At 43.4% G+C, this 26,690-nt stretch overlaps 2 protein-coding genes across 2 annotated transcripts; both read left to right on the top strand.

Annotated features, from left to right (window-relative positions):
• Positions 1–356: 356 nt before the first annotated feature.
• LOC127332477 (uncharacterized) lies at positions 357–5,096 on the top strand. Its single transcript, XM_051358782.1, has 9 exons — positions 357–578; positions 1,111–1,170; positions 1,274–1,381; positions 1,468–1,542; positions 1,749–1,811; positions 2,015–2,411; positions 3,090–3,202; positions 3,306–3,336; positions 3,570–5,096. The coding sequence occupies exons 1-9, from the start codon at positions 372–374 to the stop codon at positions 4,796–4,798; spliced, it is 2,283 nt and encodes a 760-aa protein (XP_051214742.1). The 5' UTR covers positions 357–371; the 3' UTR covers positions 4,799–5,096.
• Positions 5,097–5,362: 266 nt separating this feature from the next.
• LOC127332478 (nuclear transcription factor Y subunit B-3) lies at positions 5,363–6,337 on the top strand. Its single transcript, XM_051358783.1, has one exon. It carries the CDS (start codon positions 5,611–5,613, stop codon positions 6,253–6,255), a length of 645 nt encoding a protein of 214 aa, XP_051214743.1. The 5' UTR covers positions 5,363–5,610; the 3' UTR covers positions 6,256–6,337.
• The last annotated feature ends 20,353 nt before the right edge of the window (positions 6,338–26,690 follow it).

Genomic DNA, 26,690 nt, shown 5'->3' with positions numbered 1-26,690 from the left:
TTCTGCATTACATGAGTTTGATGATTTTCTCAGCTATTTGCAATAACAAATGGAGATTTGCTACGTACACCAGGACAATATATATGCTCCGAAATGTTATGGTGATTTATTTTACATTGCTTTGTCATACCGTAAGAAGAAAAATTACAAAAACGTTCAGAATAAAAGTTGTGGGCGGATGTTTCATGTTGTAAACTTGTAATAATGGTCGAACGGTCTAGATGGATGAACACCGATTGTAGGTTGTCACTTGTCAGTTGCTCTAAGCTGCATCGTTATTGCTCCTGAAGAAGAAAAAAGAACTGCATCGTTCTTGCTGCGTATCCAGAAGTTCTGAGAAAAGGAAAACGGAAAAGAAAAAAGCATCACCCATGAGCATGACCCATGGCTCACCGCTCAACACTTCGGTAAAGCCAGCCCAGAGCCACCGCACTGAACCTCCTTTGGCCATGTGTTCCCTTGGTGAGCTCGCCCTAGTTCCCCAGCCAGGAACAAGTGTGGCGGCGTCGATGGAATGCGCAAACTGGACCACCGCCGACGCCGGCGCCGGCGCCAGCGCCGAAGGGAATCGACCGAAGGTGAGCGAGACCCACATTCACATCCCCAGCTCCGATTCCTTTCTCCCCATTTCGCGTTCATGTCTGAGCTAAGCAGGCCTTCCGGCAGTCCCTCAACCCTCTTAAATCCGGATGTGTGATTTGCTCCCCTTGTGTGTTGGATGGGCGAGCTTTGCACAGTCTGAAGAGCTGATGGTGATCCGTTGACTACTGTTGCCTGCTTAGATAGAGACATAATCGGTGTAGGACGGTAGATTCCGGTTCAAGGCCGTTACTAATTTCGTCAGTTATCCAATATAACTGCTTTTAGGCGCCACTCACTCACTGATACCGGTTTCCCTCAATTGGAATCTCACTTTTAGATGTCATATGATTTACATCTAATGCTGTTAAATGATTGCATGCCCTATATAAAAGGATAAAGAAAATAAGGGTAGACTCAAATCTCAAGGGGAGGATTAAAGCCCGCTCCTCGTATGGATGCCCGTGGCATTAGCTATTGAATTTCTAATCAATCTTTATAAGTAACCTGATTTGGCAATCTTTATATCAGGAAAGTGAGTTCAGAGAACAAATTGTCAAACTTGCTGGGATTGCTTGCCATGAAGACGAGGTATGTCGTCATTTAGTAATAGCTTGGTTGAAATTCAGCACGTGCCTGTTCTTTAATAGCAGCTTCTTTGATACTATCCATGGTTTTGTGTCACCCATGATAGGAAAAATCACGGATAGAGCTACTGGAGAAGCTCAAAGGATGTAACAAGATTGGGCTAATTGAACTGTGTCGTTATTTTGATATCCGTGGATCAACATCCACTAGGAAGGTTGGTCCAGCTAAATATTTAAAAAGTTTCGTTTATCTGCTGCACTCAATTTCACAAAGAAAAACCTTTCCTTTTCTGTTTTGCAGGACGATATAGTGACAATACTGATGGAGTTTTTGATGGAACACGGTTCTCGTATTGACTGCGCAGAGCCGGATAAGGTTCAAGTTTTTGCCTGCCAACCGATTTGGTCATATCAGTTGTTACAGCATTTCCTCTACTGATGAGAACAGATGTTTTCCCATGTCCATCATAACCCTTAGCCTATCTGCCTATGTATACCTCTGCATGTTAGATTAAGCCAGTTCAGCTGGTATTGTCATTGGCACACTGATTTTTCTTGACATTATGTTTTATTCATTTGCAGAAGCTTAGGAAAAGAAAGCGCAACAGGGATGGTGCGGATCTATCTGGTGGCGACCCTTCAAAAGTATAACATATATGCATCTTAATTCCTTCTCTAGTAATGTTTATGCATTTATGTTTGGTTTTGTTTAGTGCCACTAAAGCTACATATTTATCTAATATTTCTTGAAATCATAAGATTTCTTGTGCGCTGTATTACTAGGAGTTCTTTCACCATTTTCATCTATTCTGCCTCCACTTAGTTTTCCTTGTTCCAAACTACTGCAGAAAAGGAAACCTGATGGAACTGTACTGGAAACTCATGGTGAAGAGGAAGCAGCTGGGAAAAAGTGTGTGAAGGATAGAGCAAACTGTTCCGATTTTCACTTGAGGGGTAACAGAAATGTATGTACTGATAACAAGACAGGACAGTTTTCGAAGGGAAAAGCCAAACCTGACCAGTTTGAAGGGGTAAATGGCTCCATGATGGAGAAATTAGCTGTGGTTCCTCTCCCAGGACTGCCAATCCATACACATGAACAAATACTAGTTACAACACCATGTGCAAAGTTTGTTAGTAATGTTGAGAATAATAGCATGGACATGAAGGCTTCAACAAAGAAAACTATTTCCGTTTCCAAGAAAAAGGCAACCCATATGACAGATCGCAACGAGAAATTTTGTGGTATGATTCTGGATGCTTTTCTTTCACTTGCGCACATGTGCTTGTGTGTGGGTTATATTGTGTGCACGTATGTATGTTGAGTAAGCATATAAAGAAGATTGCTTACACATTCAGAAATGCATTATTATTATTATTTGCTAGAATTTTCATTTATAATTTTTTTTTTTGCTGGAAAAGATCTTCCTGGCTGTACATAGTTTTGCATTTGGGTGGTGCAATGGACAATGGACTACTACTCTGACATGTAATGTTAATTTAACTAAAAAAAGTAACTAGGACAAGTTCCATATTGTACGCTGATGTGTTTTGATAGATCATTGGCTGGAGTGTTTGCTAGCCACAAAAATTAATCACAAGAGGTGGTAGTAGTTCTTTCTAAATTTATTGTCGAGCTTCACCAGCAATTGGTTCGACATGTGTGCTTCTACTTGATTGATACATGAGATGCACAAAGCTTCTACTCATGTTTGTTACAAGCATTGCATGAATTTTCGTTGTTCCGAGTTCATGTGCCACAACCTGCATTACTCTCTTTCTTATGTTTGTGCATCTTCAGTATTTAACTTTAGATTGGGATTAATAAATTGTATTTTTCATGTTACTATGCAAGAGAAACACCTTGAACTGTGACTCTAGTCCCTAATATATTCACAAACCTTCCTTTCTTTCATATTTAAGATAACAATTCGTCTAGAGGAGATGTGAAACCTCGAAAACAGGCAGTGAGACCAACTAAGGATGAGCTGAGACAAGCAGTCTTCTGCATCTTGGATACTGCGAATTTTGCCACGGTGAGTTACATTATAAATCATTGATCTTTAACAGATTCTTTAACCATCAAGTCTTGAGCATCAGTTAACCTTGATCTGTTCCGTTTGTTTTTACCCATTTCAGATGACTTTTGGAGAAGTTGTAAAAGCAGTTGGTAAGTATTTGCTTTCTCCCCTTTTAATGTCTTCTTCGAGATGTGTTTGGTACTCACTCGTTCCCATAATATAAGATGCTATTACAACCAACATACTCTTATATTGGTTGTAATAACATCTTATATCATGGGACGGAGGAAGTACTATTTTGTAATTATATGCATGTCTGAAGCCTGAATATTATTGTTACAACTACCTGCAAATGCTTTCTGATTGGATTCCATATCCTTAGACAAATACTTCGGCAAGGATTTATTCGAGAGAAAGCCACTGATAAGGGCCTTGATAGAGGAGGAGCTCTTTAGGCTAGCAGAGGAGGCTGAGAAGAAGGAACTGGAAGAGGAGGAAGCAATGGGAACAAAGGCTAGAGCTGAACAAGCTGCCAAGGCGAGCATAAAAGATGTAAGAGTGGGATCAGATATAGTAAAGGAAAATGGACTTCAAGCTGGTCAAAATGGTAAATCTAAGTATGCTGAAAAGAGTTACAGAAGCGATAACAATATTGAAAAAGGCGCTGGAAATGGGACTTCTGTGAAGGCTGTCGATAACAGAAGTAGCGATGATGCTGCTGAAAGTTCACAAGATGGCAAAGGTGAAGTTGAGACAGAGAATGAAACTAACTGTGATGGATTTGCCAAGGATGGCGAGGCTGGAAACATTGTGCAGAATGCAAATGGAGATGATGGTGTAGAAATCTCCAAAGATGGCAAAGTTGGAAGCATTGTGCAGAATGCAAATGGAGATGGTGGTGTAGAAATCTCCAAAGATGGCAAAGCTGGAAGCATTGTGCAGAATGCAAATGGAGATGATGGTGTAGAAATATCCAAAGATGGCAAAACTGGAGACATTGTGCAGAATGCAAATGGAGATGATGGTGTAGAAATCTTGCAAGATGGCAAAGCTGAAGCTGACAGAAAGAATGAAAATAACAGTGATGGTTTTACCAAGGATGGTGAGGCTGTAAACATTGTGCAGAATGCAAACGGAGATGATGGTGTAGAAATCTTCAAAGATGGTAAAGCTGAAACTGCAAAGAACTGCAGCGGTAACACCATGGGAGGCTCTGAAGATCTGAAAGCTGGAGAAGACGAGGGCACTAAAGATGGCAGAGCTGAAGAATGCAGAAGTGGAAATGATGCTAATAGTGCAGAAAAAGTTGGTGACTGTGGACCTGAAGAGTCTAACCAAATGGCTGGGCATGTGAACTGTTCAGAAGATGGCAAATCCCAGGAAGCGGGTGACAATGTGAAGGGTCAAAATATCCCATCCTGTGGTGCTGAATGTGGCAACGCAAACGAGACCACGGAAAATGCAAGTACTGGACAAAGCCGAATAGGCGAAGATGATGATGGTAAAGCTGAAGATGCTGAGCAGAATATGAAGGTCAAAGTTGATGCAGATTCAAGCAACCATGGTACTGCTGAGGACAATGCGATAGCTAATGGCGACGGCCAAGCCTAGGATCCAAAGGTGGTGAGAGGGTTGTAGCCGAGGGTTGTAGATGTAGGCTGTAGTAGTAGAGAGGTCCAGCTTATGCTGTGTTCTTGTTTCGGCAGTAGTCACCACGTACTCCAGTAGGATGTAGAGTCTGAGGTTTGGCTTCAAACTGCATCAGTTTCGGAGATTGTAGTGTAAATTATGCAGCATGTATAGAGCTTGGACATGTAATCCGGTAGGGTTGTTGTACGAACAAGAGTCTGTATCAGCCATGTTTAACTTGATGAGTATCGGTTCTGTATATTCAGTGTTCTTGAGTTTAGGATTTGCTCTTTTCTTCTTTAGAACTGCTTCATGGATAAGGGTTTTCTTGGTTGCTGGTTGCCTAGTCCTTGTCCACACTCCAGCGTGGTAGACCATGCACCGTCCCACGTGTCACTGGGCCCACACGGACGGCCTGGATATGTCTGACGTGGAGGTAATCAACGGTTGTCCACATGACAAGTGGCACACACTTATCGACTAAGGAACGGCAGGCTCCTCTCCACGTTCACAGCTCGATCCGTTCTTATCCGCGCAATCCAACGGACCCGGCCATTCCCGACCACCCTCTCCATGGCTCCACTCTCTCCTTGTTGCACATAATCTCTCAAGAACACCGACGCCTCGACACTTTTTTCAAAATTTTCGTTGGTTGGTAGATTACACTGACTCGTACACTCGTGCCGAAAGCATGATCGGAGTGGTTTGATGTGACCAGCTGTTTGCTCTGCTCTCTTGAGCCTTCTCTGTTTCTCTGATTTGAGGCAGAGGAGGTAGAAGAGAGAGTGGGGGCCATGCCGGACTCGGACAACGACTCCGGCGGGCCGACTGGCGGCGAGCTCTCGTCGCCGCGCGAGCAGGACCGCTTCCTGCCCATCGCCAACGTGAGTCGGATCATGAAGAAGGCGCTCCCGGCCAACGCCAAGATCAGCAAGGACGCCAAGGAGACGGTGCAGGAGTGCGTGTCGGAGTTCATCTCCTTCATCACCGGCGAGGCATCCGACAAGTGCCAGCGGGAGAAGCGCAAGACCATCAACGGCGACGACCTGCTCTGGGCAATGACCACGCTCGGCTTCGAGGACTACGTCGAGCCGCTCAAGCACTACCTCCACAAGTTCCGCGAGATCGAGGGCGAGAGGGCGGCCGCGTCCACCGGCGGAGGCTCCACTTCCAGCACGCCGCAGCTGGCCGAGTTGCCGAGAAATAACAATGCCGGCGGCTACGTCGGGTATGGCGGCGCCAGCCCTGGCACCGGCCCTGGGAGCGGCATGATGATGATGATGGGGCAGCCCATGTACGGTTCACCGCCGCCGGCACAGCAGCAGCAACAACAGCATCAGCAGCAGCAGCAGCAGCAACACCATATGGCAATGGGAGGGAGAGGTGGCTTTGGCCATCACGGAGGCAGCGGCGGCGCCGGGTCACATGGTAACCAATAGTTGTTTTCCGGTAATTAATTGTTTGTTACTTGATGATGTACGCATGAGAAACTGCTAATCTGAGGCCTGAGTTTTGCTTCAAGTTTTGTCCAAGATTCACGCTGCCCAGTTCGAATCTCTGAGTTCAATGGTTCGCTGTTGCAGTGCTGCTAAAGCCGTTGTATTTCTCTCTTATGGTCCTGAACTTGGTTCCTGCTCTAAGGGCACGCCAAATGTAATCCACAGTGCGTTTACTGTCACACGTGCAAGTGGGATGGCAAGGAATAACTAAATTCTTATCGGTTTTGCTATTCGTGTATTGTCTGAAATCACCCAAGGCCGGAACTGGCCTCGAAGAAATGTGCATCTTTTTAGGCCTTTAGCACGTCGACATAACACAAACATACTCACATAACATACATTAAAGATCGAAGTGAATAGAGCTTCAATATCGACAAAGACACTACAAGCGTCTCATTGTCGATAGGAACCTATACACACAAGACGTCAACAACAAAATATTGTTAATGCCCAAGTCCGGAACTGGCCTGGAAGAAGTGTGCATCTTTCTAAAAAAAAAATCCTAGAAACATACTTGCACAATACATGGTGAAGACTGAAGTTGTGGACCTTTCATTTTCTTTCACTCGAAAAGGAGGATAACCATGACATTACTTGATGCGCACAACCATATTAACAAATTCACTACAAGCACCACATTGTCAATAGGAACATCCCCGTCAGACACACAAAACAACGATAACAAAATCTTGCTGATGCGGCTCACATGGTGTGGGGTGTCGTTGAGGCTGCCTTCAAAGGCGGAGCTAGCTCCCGGCGACCCTGGGCAGCTGTGCGAGCTCAGCTGGGAAAGTTGCAAAGCCCCAACGGTTCTGTTGTGCATGCCAGTCCCTCAATTTATCGGGTTTCCCCTGCGAGCGGCAAAAGCGGGTCTTCTCCCCTCTTCGACTTTGCCACAAGGTCGACGATGTAGACTTCCATATTCTAGCCGATCTAGGTGGAGAAAGCATCTTGCAACACATGCTGGTATGTGCAACCCCCTTCTTCAATTTAGGAGGAAATATGCGGTGACCCCACTGCATGTTGTAGTATGCAAGTCGTTGACATAAAACTAATGAAACACCGTTCCACTTGTATTACATCCATCGGAGTGGTACAACAGAAACATTACGGGTCCAAGACATGTCTATAGGATTACACACATGCTCTTTATAAAAGATCAACATAGCCTCCTACTTTACAATTAGGTAAAATTGCAAATAAAATCGAGAAGAACAACTAGTAAGCTAGACCTAGTACTAGCTCTACCTATAGAGATACTTGGCTTACTAAAGAAATACTAGATGAACGCTAATTATTTAGGTGCTAGAGGGTTAGTGAACTATTTCCTTTCTACTACTAATGTAGGTTTCCACCATGGAGCATGTAATAGTTGACTTTGTAGACTCCTCTGACTAGTTCTTGCCCTTGTAGTGGTTGACTCCTTCGTCTTTGAGCTTCATGGTAACTTCTCTTTTGATGCCTCCAGATCTAAGCAGGAGTTTCAAGAGGGAACGGGTGAGTACGAGCGTACTCAGCAAGTTCAATAATAGAAATAGGTGTATCATGCACTAGCTACAGCCATAGATCAGAAAGTCATAGGCAAATGCAAGTTTTCGTAATCATTTCTTCAAAAGGTTGATTTTATTCTGTAAAGCTATGTTTGTCAGCCTTCACCGGGTGTATAGAATTTCATGGAGTTCCTTTTTGGTCGCGTTCGTAGTTCCTTCTCGGAACAGGGAGTGACAAGCCACAATTTGATACACTCTGCAGAGGTGTGTTACTTTACCCATAAGAAAACTTATCATTGTTGCCAACCGGGCGAATCATTCCCGTCCACACTTCCTTGGTGTGGGGCCCGCCAGTATAAGATCCAATCTAATCATTGTTCTTCTCCACGACCCTGCATACCCACCCTTTTGTGAGTCTATCATGTCCTATATCCTATAAGTACAACCAAGGCATATGTCCTCCCCTTTACCCTAATGCTAGACCGTTATGGACATCCACATGCCCTGCCCTATAATCTATAGATAGCACGACCCAGACCAACCCTTACAATCCATCATAGACCTCTGACAAGTATGCCCTCCCATGTATCTATAGGTAGATCGATCTGGACCGATGTCCTCCCCTTTACACATTATATATATAACGATCCATACAACCCCTATTAATGGCCCGGTGATATGCGAAAGGAAAAAAGATACAACCGACTTCTCCGTCCCACTCCAAATCTTATGGTTTGTACGAGAATTACGGTGCAAGAATCACTGGACAAAATTTGTTGTTAATCCTATGTGAATATAAACCCAGATGCAATGGAACCTCCACCACACTCATATCATGGTTCCATTGCCACCACATAGTCATATTCATAATGGTAAAAGTAATACTTTGATTTTAAATGCATGAATAAATACTATTTTGCAAGTAATTTTATAAAAAATAATCAAATGACATGAGCAAGTGATGAACTTGCCTTTTTGACTGCAAGATTATGCAGGCAAGGACTTCGATACGTGATAACTTCAAATTCTGAAACAGCATAATCATCCGTTAAGGACGATGTTTAAAGAATTGGCAAATATGCTATAATGCATAAGTATGAGATGCAATCATCTTTCAAGGTTGTTATTTGGATATTATCCATGTGGTGTTTTAGAAATTTTATTTAGTTCCATGACAAGCTCTAGCTCATCAAAAACGGATTTGGCATGTATCACTCGTTGAGTTTTTGAGTTTGGTGATTTTCTCGGTTTCTCGTCTTGAGGGGTTGCACCTCTAAAATTCATAGAAAATCACCCCCACTTTTTTGGGGGTATCTCTTGTCATCCTATTTCCAACAAAATTTGTTTCACTCCATTCGGAGTTCTCTAACTCAAGATATCGTGTTTGCAAGTTTGCTCTTATTCGTTTTGAAAAAAAATGATAAGGAAGTTCGCTACTGACATAGGCATCCCAAATGGGCCTGCTGAAGATAGTACCCGGGGTTTACTGAAGGCCCACTACCCGAAGAATAAGAAGATTCGGAAGCCCAAGATATTACTAAGGAAGGTTAGAGTTGTAATAGGAAGCATTATTTGTAATCTGGCGGGATGAGTTAGAAACCGTCCCGGACTCTGTTAACTTGTACAACACGAATCCCTCGGCTCCGCCTCCTATATAAAGGGGGAGTCGAGGGACGAGAAAGGCATCGAATCATTGTCTACAAACCCTAGTTTTCATAATCGTCGAGTACTTTTCGGCTGAAACCTTCGAGATCTACTTGCCCTCTACTTCCAATTAAACCCTAGCCTACAATCCATAGGCATTGACAAGTTGATACCTTGTCAATTGGCGCCGTCTGTGGGAACTAGAGGCGTAAGGATCTGATCTCGATGGCACGTTCAAGATCTTCGACATCGTCAACCGCAAGCAACGCAATGGATCGAGGTAAACAGATCGCTGCTGGTCCTGTCGATTTTGTTCCTCACCCACCCTCCCGTTTGGATGCATATGCGTATCTGGCGGAGCCTATGGAGATGACATTTGGGAGGTTTCGCTTTCGCGTCGAGAAGGAAGGATCGTATCGTGTCGAAATTCCGATTTCGTCGGGATCGTCGGCGGTCGATTCCGATTTTTCAAGCTATACATCGTCAACCGAATCAGGAGAAGAAGAAACTTCGTCGACACACTACGTCAGCACCAGGGCAAGAGAGAAACTCGTCAAGATCTTCAGCGACATGTCGTTTGAGTCATCTGCGGACTCATATATAAGCGATGACTCAAGCAGTGTCGACAGCTACGACTTCATCGACAAATCTATTACAGTGGGCAAGGTCTTCATCAATCTCAACGATGGTGTCACCAAACCCAACATAGATCTGAATACAAATATCATCAGATTTATGCCATTGAAGATCAAGAGGAAACATCTGAGGCTTTCGACGATCTGGGAAATCCATACGTCGATCCCTCCGATCTGCGACGAGGCCTGGGCAATAAATACGTCGGGCCACAGCCGCGAGACAGAGTTCAACTTTCGCAAGCAGCGTGGGATAGAGCCGCGAGAGCTATGAACGGTTCAGAACCAATGGCCACCACAGCCACACCAGAGGAATTGCAAGCATATCAATATAGGCTCGCACGAGCTGCAAGAGAATTGGAAAAACAGACAGCTGAGTTAAACAGAAGAAAGGAGGCAGCTTCTGCATCCAGCAGGAGAAGGGCAGATTTGAGTCGACAATCTAGAACTTCGGGTGATAGCCACAGGGAGGCTCGGAACAGAGGAAGATCAAGGTTACAACACATACCCGAAGCAGAAAGAGAGCACTTGATCCAAAACCTCGACATGTCCTTTATGTCGATAGATACAAGAGGGAACATCATCCCTAAGACACCAGAGGCTGGGTATATGGCGACACAAGCTTTTATCCTCGCGTCTAAACCACCTCCAGGAGATCCAAGGGAAACACTATACAATATGGCGATAGCAGGAGTTGGAGCTATGGGGACAGCGTTTGTATCAACGCCTCCTGAGGGAACGGCAAGGCAAAATAGTCCACGACCTGCAGCAGCAACAGCGGCAGCCCCTAAAGGACCAAGCGGAGCAAGAGACACGACAGCACAAGCAAGGGTCGACAGAGCGCGACAAGGCAGAAGGGAACATCGGCAATCCCCAGAACTTAACGACGAGGATATGTGTGGCTTGCCATGCTTCACGAGGAGAGTCCGAAAAACTTGAGTCCCTTCAGGATTCAAGTTACCTGACAACTTCAAGAAATTCGACGGCCTTCAGGATCCAGAGGACTGGCTAATTGATTATCTCGAGACGGTGAAACTCACAGGAGGAACTAGGGCAACAGCTATGCAAAGCATCCAGGTGCATTTGAGTGGAGCCGCACGATCTTGGATAAAGAAACTTCCTCCAGGATCTATCGACAGCTGGGAAAGCTTCGAGGACGTGTTCGTCAAGAACTTCCGATCCACATGCAAAAAGCCTGCGTCGTTGGAGGAGTTGAGAGCATGTCGACAAAAGCCGGATGAGCCAATGAGAAAATATATCCAAAGGTAGAATATCATCAAAAACTCAGCAGAAAATATATCTGACGAGAGAGCGATAGATGCGTTTGTCGCAGGAATCAGGCGTGGAGATTTTGTCGAGGACTTGGGAAGGACCAACCCAAAGACAGTATCCGCGTTAATGGAAATAGCCAACAGATGGGCAGATGGAGAAGATGCTGTCCACAACAAACGGCACAGGTCGCCAGAGGAAGACCGTGGTCGAAATTATCAACCGAGGCGACGATTTCCTCGGCAGTACCCGAACTATGACGCTCCAGGGCAAATTTCGGCAGGTTTTCGGGCAAACACAGGAGGAAACAATAAAGATGACTATCAGAGAAGCAGTGAGCAGCGAGGCGATAACAGGGATGATTCTCGCAACAACAGGCAAAATAGCGGGCCTAGGTTCCCGAGGCCTTTCGTTTCCCCCGAAGAAATGATGAATGGGCCGTGTCAGATGCACTTTTTCCTCGATAGCAACGGAAAAAGACAGTCAGGGCACTTGCAGAAAGACTGTCGCAATTTCCAGGCCATGCTAAGGTATGCAGAGCACGCTAACGCTCGGGCAGCACAGAGAAATCCTCGAGAACCCAGGAGCGAGATTCACTTGCCACCTCCTCCCGCGATTACAGAAGACAATCGACATCAGCTCAGAATAGCGGCAGCACCTCCACCACCACCTTATGTTGATCCTAACTCTAACAGAGCAGTGTCGATGATTCAGAAGGGAAGGCCATCCAATAGAGCTCAGAAAGTAATCTCACGACAGGTGTTTATGGCAGAAAAAATGCCTCCACCAACTGTCGAGTATCTTAATTGGTCAGGGCAAGATATTGGCTTCACCATAGCAGATCATCCGCAGCAAGTTCCTCGACCAGGGCAGTCAGCACTTATTTTGCCAGCAGTTATTGCGGGATTTGATGTCTCTCGAGTGTTCATAGGCGGCGGCAGCAGCTTAAACCTTATGTATGCAGATACATTGAGGAAGATGAACATATCCCTAGCAAACTTGAAGCCAATAGACACAAGGTTCCACGGTATCACACCGGAGAAACCAAGTTATCCATTGGGGAAGATCAATCTCGACGATCAGTTTGGAACCCGAGAGAATTATAGAATCGAGAGGTTGGAATTTGAAGTCGTGGATTTTCCGTCGCAATATCACGCCCTCTTGGGACGACCAGCATATGCTAGATTTATGGCGGTGCCACATTACACATACCTGTTGTGGAGGTTGCCTGGACCAAAGGGACCAATCACAGTCAAAGGAAGCTTCGCCTTAGCCGATAAGTGTGATAAGGATTTTCATCGAATATCAGAAACTTTCGGGATGCAAGCGGAGTATCTGGCGTCAAGGAGTATGACTGACTACGATGTGCTGCCAGACGTTGGGAGGCCAAATAAAGAACCAACTTTCAACACCGAGAAAAATTCTAAGGAGGTGCAAATTCACCCGACAGACCCGAAAAAGACGACGTCCATCGCAAACGACATGGACCTCGCATAGGAAAGCGCGCTCGTCGAGTTCCTCCATGAGAACTGGAAAATCTTTGCATGGTGTCCAGCCGACATGCCAGGAGTACCCAGGGAACTTGCCGAGCACCACCTAAACTTGGATCCATTAGCGAGACCAATCAAACAACCCTTGCGGCGTTTTTTGGAACCAAATCGCAAGGCCATGCTGTCAGAAATCGATCGATTACGAGAAGCTGGTTTTATCAAAGAGATATTTACAGAAGCCACATGGGTAGCAAATCCTGTGTTGGTGCCGAAGAAAAACACTAAAGTCCTTCGCATGTGCGTCGACTTTACGTGTCTCAATAAACATTGCCCAAAGGATCGCTTTCCCCTCCCGAGGATCGATCAAATTATCGACTCCACGGCTGGATGTGAACGTCTTTCCTTCCTGGACGCATATTCTGGTTACAACCAGATCAGATTGAAAGAAGAAGATGAAGTAAAGACAGCGTTCATAACACCTTACGGCGTGTTTTGCTACAGAACAATGCCCTTTGGTCTAAAAAACGCGGGAGCAACATATCAGAGGATGATGCAGAAGTGTTTGGCGACACAGATTGGGAAAAACGTGCAAGTATACATCGACGATGTCGTCATCACATCAAAAAAGGGGGCAACACTGATCGAGGATCTCAAGGAAACCTTTGACAACCTCGACAAATTCTGCCTCAAGCTGAACCCGACGAAGTGTTCTTTTGGCGTCCCAGCAGGAGAACTTCTGGGGTTCCTAGTTTCAGCAAGAGGAATTGAAGCGAATCCCGACAAAATACAAGCTATCGTAACAATGAGGAAGCCAACAAAGTTGAAAGAAATACAGCAGTTAACTGGGCGAGTCGCAGCTTTGAGCAGATTCGTCGCCAGGCTGGGAGAAAAAGCGTTACCATTTTACGCTCTGATAAAGCAAGGAGAGAAATTCCAGTGGAACGAAGAAGCCGACAGAGCTTTCGAGGATTTGAAGCGAACAATTTCGACACCACCAATCTTGGTGGCGCCGAAAGAAAAGGAACCTCTCCTGCTGTATATTGCAGCCACACCCCAAGTGGTTAGCACGGTGTTAGTTGTTGAAAGAGAAGAAGAAGGAAAACTCCATGGAGTGCAGAGGCCAGTATATTTCATCAGTGAAGTTCTGTCGCCTTCCAAAGAGCGGTACCCGCAGTACCAAAAACTAGCATATGGAGTAATTGCAACGGCAAGGAAGTTGCGCCACTATTTTTCGGCACACCCGATAATAGTAGTCAACGAAGCACCTCTTTCAAATATACTGAATAATCCAGAAGCTACAGGGCGTGTCTCCCTTTGGGGAATAGAACTTTCCCCTCGGGACATCACGTACGAAAAAAGAAAAGCAATCAAGTCGCAAGTTCTGCCAGACTTCATCGCAGAGTGGATGGAGCTGCAAAACACAGGACCCCCAGATTTATCGAGAACCTGGACCATGAACTTCGATGGGTCCAAGAGAGTAGAAGGAGCTGGCGCAGGAGTAGTACTTATATCACCTGAAGGCGACAAGTTGAAATACGTCCTTCGGATGACGTTCTCTAATGCATCCAATAATGAAGCAGAATATGAAGCCCTCATACACGGGATGAAGATGGCGAAAGCTTGCGGTGCAACTCGACTAAAAATCTTTGGCGACTCACAATTGGTGGCTCAGCAAGTTATGAACCAATGTGACGCAGTCAATGATAGCATGATGGCATACAAGGAGGTGTACAATGAGCTCGAGAAGCTGTTTGATGGATGCGAGGTAAATCACATCAGTAGATTGAGCAATGATGAAGCCGACGTTCTCGCAAACATCGGGTCGCAGTGCCTCCCAATCCCGCCAGGAGTATTTTGGGAAGAAATAGCGGAGAGATCCACGAAGCCAAAAAAGGTGCAGAAAAAAGCAAAAGAAGAGAAAACTTCGGCACCCCTCAAAGAAACCACGGAGGATGAAGAGGACCAAGAGCTTGTGATGATGGTACAAATTCCTTGGATGCAAGCATATATATCATATATCCTCAGGAAAGAAATACCCGACGATCCAGTTGAGGCAAGGCGAGTTATTCGACGATCCAAAGCTTTCACAGTGATCAAAGGGGAATTATACAAGTGAAGTATTTCAGGCGTCCTACAAAGGTGTGTCATACCCGAAGAAGGGAGAATAATTCTGAAGGATGTACACGAAGGAATATGTGGCCACCACGCAAGTAGTCGAGCTATTGCAGCCAAGGTTTTTCGAGCAGGATTCTATTGGCTGTCAGCAATCGAGGATGCCAAGGAAATAGTAAGAACTTGCGACGCGTGTCAAAGATTCGCCGCCAAACCTCACTCTCCAGCGGCGGAATTAACACCAATACCATTGTCGTGGCCCTTTGCCCAATGGGGACTTGATATGGTGGGCAAGTTGCACAAAGCTTCGCCAGGAGGATATGAGTACTTGCTGGTTGCTGTCGACAAATTCACCAAGTGGATAGAAGCAAAGCCGATAAATTCACCAGATGCAGCATCAGCAATAAAATTCGTGAAGGACATCGTTTTTCGATTCGGAGTACCTCACAGCATCGTCACAGACAATGGCAGCAACTTTACGTCAAAGGAGTTTAAGGCGTACTGTGCAGAGGTAGGCATCAAATTGCACTTCGCGTCAGTTGCACATCCTCAAACTGAAGGAGATATGCCCTAGAGGCAATAATAAAGTGGTTATTATTTATATCTTTATGTTTATGATAAATGTTTATATATCATGCTATAATTGTATTAACCGAAACATTAGTACATGTGTGATATGTAGACAACAAGAAGTCCCTAGTATGCCTCTTAAACTAGCTTGTTGATTAATGGATGATTAGTTTCATAATCATGAACATTGGATGTTATTAATAACAAGGTTATGTCATTGTATGAATGATATAATGGACACACCCAATTAAGCGTAGCATAAGATCTCGTCATTAAGTTATTTGCTATAAGCTTTCGATACATAGTTACCTAGTCCTTATGACCATGAGATCATGTAAATCACTTATACCGGAAAGGTACTTTGATTACACCAAACACCACTGCGTAAATGGGTGGCTATAAAGGTGGGATTAAGTATCCGGAAAGTATGAGTTGAGGCATATGGATCAACAGTGGGATTTGTCCATCCCGATGACGGATAGATATACTCTGGGCCCTCTCGGTGGAATGTCGTCTAATGTCTTGCAAGCATATGAATGAGTTCATAAGAGACCACATACCACGGTACGAGTAAAGAGTACTTGTCAGGAGACGAGGTTGAACAAGGTATAGAGTGATACCGAAGATCAAACCTCGGACAAGTAAAATATCGCGAGACAAAGGGAATTGGTATTGTATGTGAATGGTTCATTCGATCACTAAAGTCATCGTTGAATATGTGGGAGCCATTATGGATCTCCAGATCCCGCTATTGGTTATTGGTCGGAGTGAGTACTCAACCATGTCCGCATAGTTCACGAACCGTAGGGTGACACACTTAAAGTTGGATGTTGAAATGGTAGTACTTGAATATGGAATGGAGTTCGAATATTTGTTCGGAGTCCCGGATGAGATCCCGGACATCACGAGGAGTTCCGGAATGGTCCGGAGAATAAGATTCATATATAGGATGTCATTTTATGTGAATTAAAATGTCGCGGAAGGTTCTATGGAAGGTTCTAGAAGGTTCTAGAAAAGTCCGGAAGAAACCACCAAGGAAGGTGGAGTCCACATGGGACTCCACCTCCATGGCCGGCCAACCCTAGTGGGGAGGAGTCCCAAGTGGACTCCCCCTTAGGGGGCCGGCCACCCCCCATATGGGAGGTGGAACTCCCACCTTTGGTGGGAGTCCTAGCTTGGCTAGGTTTCCCCCTCTTATGGAAGGTTTTTGGTTCGGGTCTTATTCGAAGACTTGGACACCAACACTTGGGGATCCACCTATATAATGAGGGGCCAAGGGAGGGGGCCGGACACCCCAAGACCACAAGCTGGCCGCCCCCCCTTGAGTGGCCGGCCACCCCCTCCCAAACCCTAGCCGCCCCCTTTCCTCCATATCTCCCGCGTAGCTTAGCGAAGCTCCGCCGGACTTCTCCACCGCCACCGACACCACGCCGTCGTGCTGTCGGATTCAAGAGGAGCTACTACTTCCGCTGCCCGCTGGAACGGGGAGGTGGACGTCGTCTTCATCAACAACCGAATGTGTGACCGAGTACGGAGGTGCTGCCCGTTCGTGGCGCCGGAAGCGATCGTGATCAAGATCTTCTACGCGCTTTTGCAAGCGGCAAGTGATCGTCTACCGCAGCAATAAGAGCCTATTCTTATAGGCTTTGGAATCTCTTCAAGGGTTAGTCTTGATCATCCCCTCGTTGCTACCGTCTTCTAGATTGCATCTTGGCTTGGATTGCGTGTTCGCGATAGGAAATTTTTTGTTTTCAATGCAACGTTATCCTACAGTGGTATTAGAGCCGTGTCTATGCATAGATGGTTGCACGAGTAAAACACAATGGTTTGTGGGCGTTGATGCTTATGTTATCTTTAGTTTGAGTACTTTGCATCTTTGTGGCATAGTGGGATGAAGCGGCTCGGGCTAACTTTACATGACCGCGTTCATGAGATTTGCTCCACGCTCGACATGCAACTTGTATTGCATAAGTGGCTTTGCGGGTGTCTGTCTCTCCTACTATAGTGAAGATTCAACTTACTCTTCTATTGACAACACTAGTATCACCGTTGTGGTTCATGTTCGTAGGTAGATTAGATCTCTCTCGAAAACCCTAAACCACGTAAAATATGCAAACCAAATTAGAGACGTCTAACTTGTTTTTGCAGGGTTTGGTGATGTGATATGGCCATAATGTGATGATGAATATGTATGAGATGATCATTATTGTATTGTGGCAACTGGCAGGAGCCTTATGGTTGTCTTTAAATTTCATGTTGAGTAGTATTTCAAAGTAGTTGTAATAGTTGCTACATGAGGTGAACAACCATGAAGACGGCGCCATGAACCTTGATGCTACGCCGACGATGATGGAGATCATGCCCGTTGATGATGGAGATCATGTCCGTGCTTTGAAGATGAAGATCGAAGGCACAAAGACTAAAGGGCCATATCATATCAAATATGAATTGCATGTGATGTTAATCCTTTATGCATCTTATTTTGCTTAGATCGCGACGGTAGCATTATAAGATGATCCCTCACATTAATATCAAGATAATAAAGTGTTCTCCCCTCGTATGCACCGTTGTACAGTTCGTCGTTTCGAAGCATCTCGTGATGATCGGATGTGATAGACTCAACGCTCACATACAACGGGTGTAAGCAATGTTGCACACGCGGAATACTTGGGTTTGCTTGACGAGCCTAGCATGTACAGACATGGCCTCGGGACAACGGAAACCGAAAGGTTGAACACGAGTCATATGGATGATATGATCAACATGTTGATGTTCACCATTGAAGCTACATCATCTCACGTGATGATCGGTTTTGGTGTAGTGGATTTGGATCGTGTACCACTTAACAACTATGAGGGATGTTATATTAAGTGGGAGTTCATTAGTAATTAGATTAAAACATGAACTAATTATCATAAACATAGTCTGAGTAGTATTTTGAATTAATTTTGTAGTATTGGCATCCGTTTTCTACCATGCGCTAGTCTTGTTATTGAGATAGAAATACTGTTAAAATCTGACAAGAAACTTTACGGTTTGGTACCGTATTGTTAAAGAATCAAGAATTGATTAAGTCCTATTGCAAACTTTTAGTAAACCTCACATTGTTGATTCAAAGAGCTATGGTTTCAATTAGTACCCAAAGTTATCTTGTCTCCGTGAAACTTGAAGTTCAAATCTGTTTGAAAAGTAAGGAGCTGAAAATTTAGTTTTCAGAAATAATCAAGGTATGAGATATATGTGATATCTAAGACCTTATTGCAAGATGATAGAATATAATTTGGTGAGACTACATAAACTCATAAGTTTTATGGGAATGTATGAAGGTTGAAGACGCCAGGCGTCACAATCCTCCAACTATTGGGGCACTAATAATATTCGCATATCCATGAAGTTATCATCCTTAGTATGCACCGTTGCTAAGACTCGTCGTTTCGAAGCATCACGTGATGATCGGGTGTGATAGATTCTACGTGTGCATACAACGGGTGCAAGCCAGATTTGCACATGCGAATACCAAGGTTAAAACTTTACGAGCCTAGCATGTACAGACATGGTCTCGGAAAGTCGTCATGATATAATGGATAAAATTATGAGTGAAATTGTTCATCATATTACAAAGTTACTAATAGTGAAATCTGAAACACTTGTCATATGATGATCAAACTTAAAGTAAGAACCTCAAGGTTATTGGTATTTGACCAACAAATCTAGAAGTTAATAATGTTAAAGTGTTTCTCTGAATAATGTGGAAAGCTAAAAGAGAAACTGCAAAAGATATTTTGGCAAAAAGAAAAGAAAAGACTAGAAGGTCTAGCTCAGGTGTATATAAATGATATACATGTTATGGTTGTATTCCTAGTTAAGTCACACTATGAAATTCTTGGGTATTAGTACTACATTGGTTGGTATGAAGTGTCATACAAAACAACGCAATACAAGAATACAATGGCCTAAGTGACTGACAAGGAATATGATAGGAATACACGTCTAGGAACAAAATAAAGTGTTATTATGTTCGTCGTTGGCATTCTATCTAGCCCTTAGAATTTATAATAAAGAACTTAATAATTGTTATTTTGCTCTGGTCAAATGAAAACAATGAGTTGTTCAAATTATGACATTACTCCATGTGTGATGGATAAGTTATTATAAATCTTAATGGTGAAACACACACACATAATACTGACGCTAAAATGCCATAAGGCAAATGATTTGAATTCCACTTATTTGTGGAACCGCCATTTAGGTCATGTTAGAAAGGAACGCATGAAGGAACTCCACGCAAATGGATTTTTGGAGTCATTTGATTTTTGAATCATTTGGCGCTTGCAAATCTTTTCAAAAGAGAATGATTAAAATACCGTTCATAGGCCAAGAGTTGAACGGGCAACAAACTTAGTGGAAAAATACATAATGATGTATGTGGTTCACTGAGCATAGTTGTGTGCGGGAGATTTTTCTACTTCATGAAAACTTTCAACAATGAATTGAGTATATTTGTGGATATATTCAATAAGGAAGAAGTTTGAAACATTTGAATGGATTCAAATAAATTTCAGCATGAAGTGGAAATCATCGTAATAGAAAAGTCATATATCTATGATTGGATCATGGGGGAAATATTTGAATTACGAGTTTTAGCGAACATCTAAGAGAGTTATGAAATTGTTCTACAACTCACATTTCTTGGAGTATCATAATGATGATATAGTATCCGAGATATGTATCCAAACCTTGTTGGATCAATGATGAGATAAAATATTGATGCCATTATATTTTTGTGGATTATGCTTTAGTGACTACCGCTTTTACACTGAATAGAGCATCATCATGATCCGATGAAATGACATCATACAAGTTATGACATGGGTATAAACCCTAATAGTCTTTTCTATAAATTTTTGGTCTAAGAGTTTACAACCAAAATCGGATGAATGTCTTTGTTGGTTATCCCAGAGATTTAATTGGGAATTCTTCCCACAAGACAAAGACAAAAGTGTTTGTCAATGTTTCTTATTTCCAAGAAATTGTTTCTAGTGAAGTTTTTGAGTGGGAGGACAATATAATTTGATAAGGTTTATGAACCTGAGCATAATGATCAGAGTAGCGCAGCATCGGAATTGGTTTCGGAAGCGGCCACGAAGATCATGGCTCCCATGACTACAAAGTGTTTTAGCCATAGAGATCGAAATACATATTGAACCTTGTAGGTATGGTTTACTTTGTGATCAAATAAATGATTTGTGAACAAAGGATTGATTTTGAACAATGATAAACCAACTACAGACAAAGAAGTTATGATGGGCCCTGACTCCGTTAAAATGGCTATACGCCATGAAATCCAAGATAGATAAATACTTTTTGAAAGTAAATAGATCTATTAAATTGATGGACTTGGATGAAATATCCTTAAAAGAAGCTCGACTTGTCGAAACATTGTTTACGACAAAGTTCAAAGAGTTGACTATGATAAGATTAGATCTTCCGTAGTAATGCTTATAGTCTATATGGATTATTCTAGTAATCACTACATATTTCTTTTATGAGATATGTTAGTAGGATGGCAAAATACACTGCTTAACAGAAGTGTGTATTAAAGGTGTATACTAGATACAACCAATTGTTTTGCTAGTCCGTAGAATACTAGATAGGTATACGAACTTCAATTGGATGAAGTGAGTATTACGGAGTTGGAATCTTCACCAGATGAAATAGTCAAAGAGTTTTTGATTTCATCAGAGACGATGAAGAGGCTTGCGTTTGCAAGAAATTAAGTGGGAGCGCTGAGACATATTTATAATACTTATGTAGATGACATATAGTTGGTTATAAATGATGTAATTATATACTTGATTAAAAGGTTTCATTGAGAAATTAACTTCAATGAAAAGATAATGACTGAAACAAATTTAATGTCAAGATCTATGAAGATAGATTGAAACACAAAATAAGTTTAAGTCAAAGTACATAGAATGGATATTGAAATAGTTCAATATAGAAATATTAAGAAGATGTTCTTGTCATGTGAAGTTTTAACAAGACTTGAGTGTATCTGACACTCAATGAGTAAAAACACATGAGTGATTTTAGATCATGAATAATATGTACACAATCAGATATCTTGTGCTCTAAAATGTTATGAGCATATACCAGAATGATTCATGAGATGATCATTGAAAAACAGTAAGAATATTCTTGAAGTACTTAAGAAGAACCAAGAATATATATAGTTTTGTATGGAGAAATGACAAACAAATCGCTGTAAGATGTTGCACCGATATTTGTTTTGTCACATATGAAAATAAAATTTCAATCTCAAATTAGACTAAGTGTTGTTTTAAAAGGTAGCACAATGAGCTAGAAGTTGTCTATGCTAGATTTAGAATAGTTCTAAATATTGTGACGGATTCTACAAAAGGAGGCAGAATATGTCATTGTTTTGACAAATGACAAAGGATGTTAAAGTCAAGAAGTTCTTTGAAGAACTTGGTGTAGTTCCGACAGAGTCAGAATTTTGAAGCTATATTGTGTGTGACAATATTAGTGACATATTTCAGACAGCGGAATTAAGGTTCCACCAGAAGATCAAACATATTTAATGCCGACTCATTTGGAAATGAGTGATGCGTTGAGACGCAAATGAATTACAAAATACATACGTTTCTGAGCGTTTCAGATCCGTTGACTAAAAACCTCTCTAGTGAGCAATACATGATAAAACACCGGAAGGCCAAGGTGTAATATCTTTACAAATGTAAACTAGATTATTGACTCTAGTGCAAGTGGGAGACTGAAGGAGATATGCCCTAGAGGCAATAATAAAGTGGTTATTATTTATATCTTTATGTTTATGATAAATGTTTATATATCATGCTATAATTGTATTAACCGAAACATTAGTACATGTGTGATATGTAGACAACAAGAAGTCCCTAGTATGCCTCTTAAACTAGCTTGTTGATTAATGGATGATTAGTTTCATAATCATGAACATTGGATGTTATTAATAACAAGGTTATGTCATTGTATGAATGATATAATGGACACACCCAATTAAGCGTAGCATAAGATCTCGTCATTAAGTTATTTGCTATAAGCTTTCGATACATAGTTACCTAGTCCTTATGACCATGAGATCATGTAAATCACTTATACCGGAAAGGTACTTTGATTACACCAAACACCACTGCGTAAATGGGTGGCTATAAAGGTGGGATTAAGTATCCGGAAAGTATGAGTTGAGGCATATGGATCAACAGTGGGATTTGTCCATCCCGATGACGGATAGATATACTCTGGGCCCTCTCGGTGGAATTTCGTCTAATGTCTTGCAAGCATATGAATGAGTTCATAAGAGACCACATACCACGGTACGAGTAAAGAGTACTTGTCAGGAGACGAGGTTGAACAAGGTATAGAGTGATACCGAAGATCAAACCTCGGACAAGTAAAATATCGCGAGACAAAGGGAATTGGTATTGTATGTGAATGGTTCATTCGATCACAAAGTCATCGTTGAATATGTGGGAGCCATTATGGATCTCCAGATCCCGCTATTGGTTATTGGTCGGAGTGAGTACTCAACCATGTCCGCATAGTTCACGAACCGTAGGGTGACACACTTAAAGTTGGATGTTGAAATGGTAGTACTTGAATATGGAATGGAGTTCGAATATTTGTTCGGAGTCCCGGATGAGATCCCGGACATCACGAGGAGTTCCGAATGGTCGGAGAATAAGATTCATATATAGGATGTCATTTTATGTGAATTAAAATGTCGCGGAAGGTTCTATGGAAGGTTCTAGAAGGTTCTAGAAAAGTCCGGAAGAAACCACCAAGGAAGGTGGAGTCCACATGGGACTCCACCTCCATGGCCGGCCAACCCTAGTGGGGAGGAGTCCCAAGTGGACTCCCCTTGGGGGCCGGCCACCCCCCATATGGGAGGTGGAACTCCCACCTTTGGTGGGAGTCCTAGCTTGGCTAGGTTTCCCCCTCTTATGGAAGGTTTTTGGTTCGGGTCTTATTCGAAGACTTGGACACCAACACTTGGGGATCCACCTATATAATGAGGGGCCAAGGGAGGGGGCCGGACACCCCAAGACCACAAGCTGGCCGCCCCCCCTTGAGTGGCCGGCCACCCCCTCCCAAACCCTAGCCGCGCCCTTTCCTCCATATCTCCCGCGTAGCTTAGCGAAGCTCCGCCGGACTTCTCCACCGCCACCGACACCACGCCGTCGTGCTGTCGGATTCAAGAGGAGCTACTACTTCCGCTGCCCGCTGGAACGGGGAGGTGGACGTCGTCTTCATCAACAACCGAACGTGTGACCGAGTACGGAGGTGCTGCCCGTTCGTGGCGCCGGAAGCGATCGTGATCAAGATCTTCTACGCGCTTTTGCAAGCGGCAAGTGATCGTCTACCGCAGCAATAAGAGCCTATTCTTATAGGCTTTGGAATCTCTTCAAGGGTTAGTCTTGATCATCCCCTCGTTGCTACCGTCTTCTAGATTGCATCTTGGCTTGGATTGCGTGTTCGCGATAGGAAATTTTTTGTTTTCAATGCAACGTTATCTTACACAAACCAATGGTCAAGTCGAGAAAGCCAATGGCATCATCTGCAATGGCATCAAGAAACGCCTATTAGGACCACTGGAAAAAGCTCGACATACCTGGCCAGAAGAACTACCAAGTGTGTTATGGAGCATCCGCACAACACCAAATACAACGACACAGGAGACCCCGTTTTTCCTTGTCCATGGAGCAGAGGCAGTACTGCCAATAGAAATAGAGCACGACTCCCCCAGAGTCACAGAGTATAATGAAGAAGCTTCCAGGAAAGCATTGGAAGACGACGTCGACGCACTTGATGAAGCTCGAGACGAAGTATTATCAAGGGTAACCAAATATCAGCAGGACCTGAAAAATTACCACAGTCGACGTTTGAGACCAAGATCTTTTCAAGTCGGAGACTTAGTTTTGCGACTCAATCAAGAGCGCACTGAAAAACTCGAGTCGCCATGGCTTGGCCCCTACGTCATAACGGAAGTAATTGAAGGAGGAGCGTACAGGATAAAAGACAAGAAGACAGGGGTTCCCGAGAAAAGCCCCTGGAACATAGCATAGCTCAGGCGGTTCTACGCTTAGAGTCAAAATATAGTCCTTCTCTGTAAAAATACAATGTACTGAAATGCCCGCGAGTTTTCAGACGCACTCTTTTCCTTTTCGGGGCACCGAGTGGGGCCGAAAAGGTTTTTAATGAGGCGGGCTCGCGGTGCTGCAATATAATAAAGATAGTGGAGATATATTTCTTATTCTTCGATACGCTCGGGGGCTCAACGCTTTCAAGTTTCAAAATACGTACAATATAGACATATTAGACTTACCAAAATATTTCGCCTTGGTACACTAAATACCTCGCCAAATATCGGAAGCTAATAAAATTACAAATATAGTGTACACGCCAAAAAACTTACTGCTCTGGTCCAAGAACCTCGCAACAAAATATAGAACTTTGACACCACACCACTCGGGGGGTTTTTAACCCATCAATGAAAAAACAGAGATATCTTATTATGAGAGGAAGGAAAACCTCCGAGATAGAAAAACAGTATAGACTCCAGCCAAAAGCTCGGGGGCTCAGTGATCAAAAATACAGCTTGACAATATAGATTGTGTTTACAAATATACAAAGATGTATCAATGATAGAAATACAGCAAAGAAGAGGAAGAAGTTTTCAAGGAAAACCTAACACATGATCTATGGTTATCCGTTCAGTAGAAGGACGAGTACTATGTTCAGCATAGCTTCCCTTCACGAAGAATTCAGAATCCATCCGAAGAAGCTCATCCATCATATCTTCAGCAACAGGAGTCACCAAATCGTCAATCTTGCCCATATTTCTCTTTTTCTTTGCCATCTTCGCCAAACAAGTAGGAACAATTTGATCTATGGGCAATTTTGGATGACAAATTTTTATCATCATCATGGCAAATCTTGCGCCAGCAGAAAGTTGAGCTCGCACAAAGCCATGGATTCGAGGAGCATCTCGAAATTTCTCCATTAAAGCTGGAAGGGTTTCTGGCATTTTGTTCCGAGGGAACATGGTTCCATAAACTAAGAATAAAGTCTTCGTACAGAAGTCAAGGAAATCGCGGACCTGAGCCGCACGATCTTGAAATCTGACGATTTGGCGGGTGCGCTCAGGAGTAACCCAAAAATTAGACCCATGCTGCGCAGCCAGTCTCAGCAAAACAGTGGTTCGAGCTTCAACACGTTGGTCTTCGGCAGCAGCATCCAGAAACAAGCCTGACACATCAAACAAAAAATCAAGGAACAAATGGTGAAAAATAATATCCAATATGGTTACGAGCGGGAAACATACCTGTCATGTCCAAACTGGCATCAGTCATTAGCTGAAGCATATAATTCTCGCGAGAAGAAGCTTCAGCAGCCTCAGCAACAGCAGCATCCTTCGCAGCGATGGCCTCTTTTGCCTGTTGAAGAGCAATTTCCTCTCTCTCGGACGCTTGTCGAGATTTTTCCATCATCGCAAGAGTTTGTTTCTTCATGGATTGAAGTTGTTGTCGAAGTTCTTGCAAATCTTCCGACAAGTGTTTGCTTGAAGAACCTTCGAGAGGGTTATCATCGATTAGCATTTTCTTCGAGAAGGAAGAAGCAGGTGAAGCGTCGGCAGAACAAGGATTGGTCGAATAGTTGTCAAATATTAACTGGAAAAGAAAGCGCCAGGATCAATGATAGTGCCAGAGAGAATTTCATTAATTTCTAGACAAATTTACATAGACATTACAAAAGAAGTTTCTCCGAAAGGACTACCAGGATAATGGTCGCCACAGCTAAATTGGCGACAGGGGCAAAAGAGACAGAGAAAGCAAAAAATAAAGAGGCATGCAACTAGACCTCCGGCCTTGATGAGCTAGGAGTTGAACCTGGTTTGATCCCGAGATAGGCCAGGATTTTCTTCGTGTTGGGCTTGGCTGCCTTAATCAACGACCTCCATCTTGACTGCTTTATCTGATCGGTGTCGCCAACCTTCATCCAATCAACAGTTTGTTGGTATCGCCGACCAGGGCAACAGTACTCTCGACAGCAATCTTCATGTTTTCCTGGCGCATCTTCAGTCCAAGGTCCTCTGATGAATTGAAGCTCTG

The sequence above is a fragment of the Lolium perenne genome, chromosome 4 (genome assembly GCF_019359855.2).
Source record: "Lolium perenne isolate Kyuss_39 chromosome 4, Kyuss_2.0, whole genome shotgun sequence".
Classification (NCBI taxonomy): Eukaryota; Viridiplantae; Streptophyta; class Magnoliopsida; order Poales; family Poaceae; genus Lolium; species Lolium perenne.
This window is presented reverse-complemented; position numbering and strand designations above follow the sequence as displayed.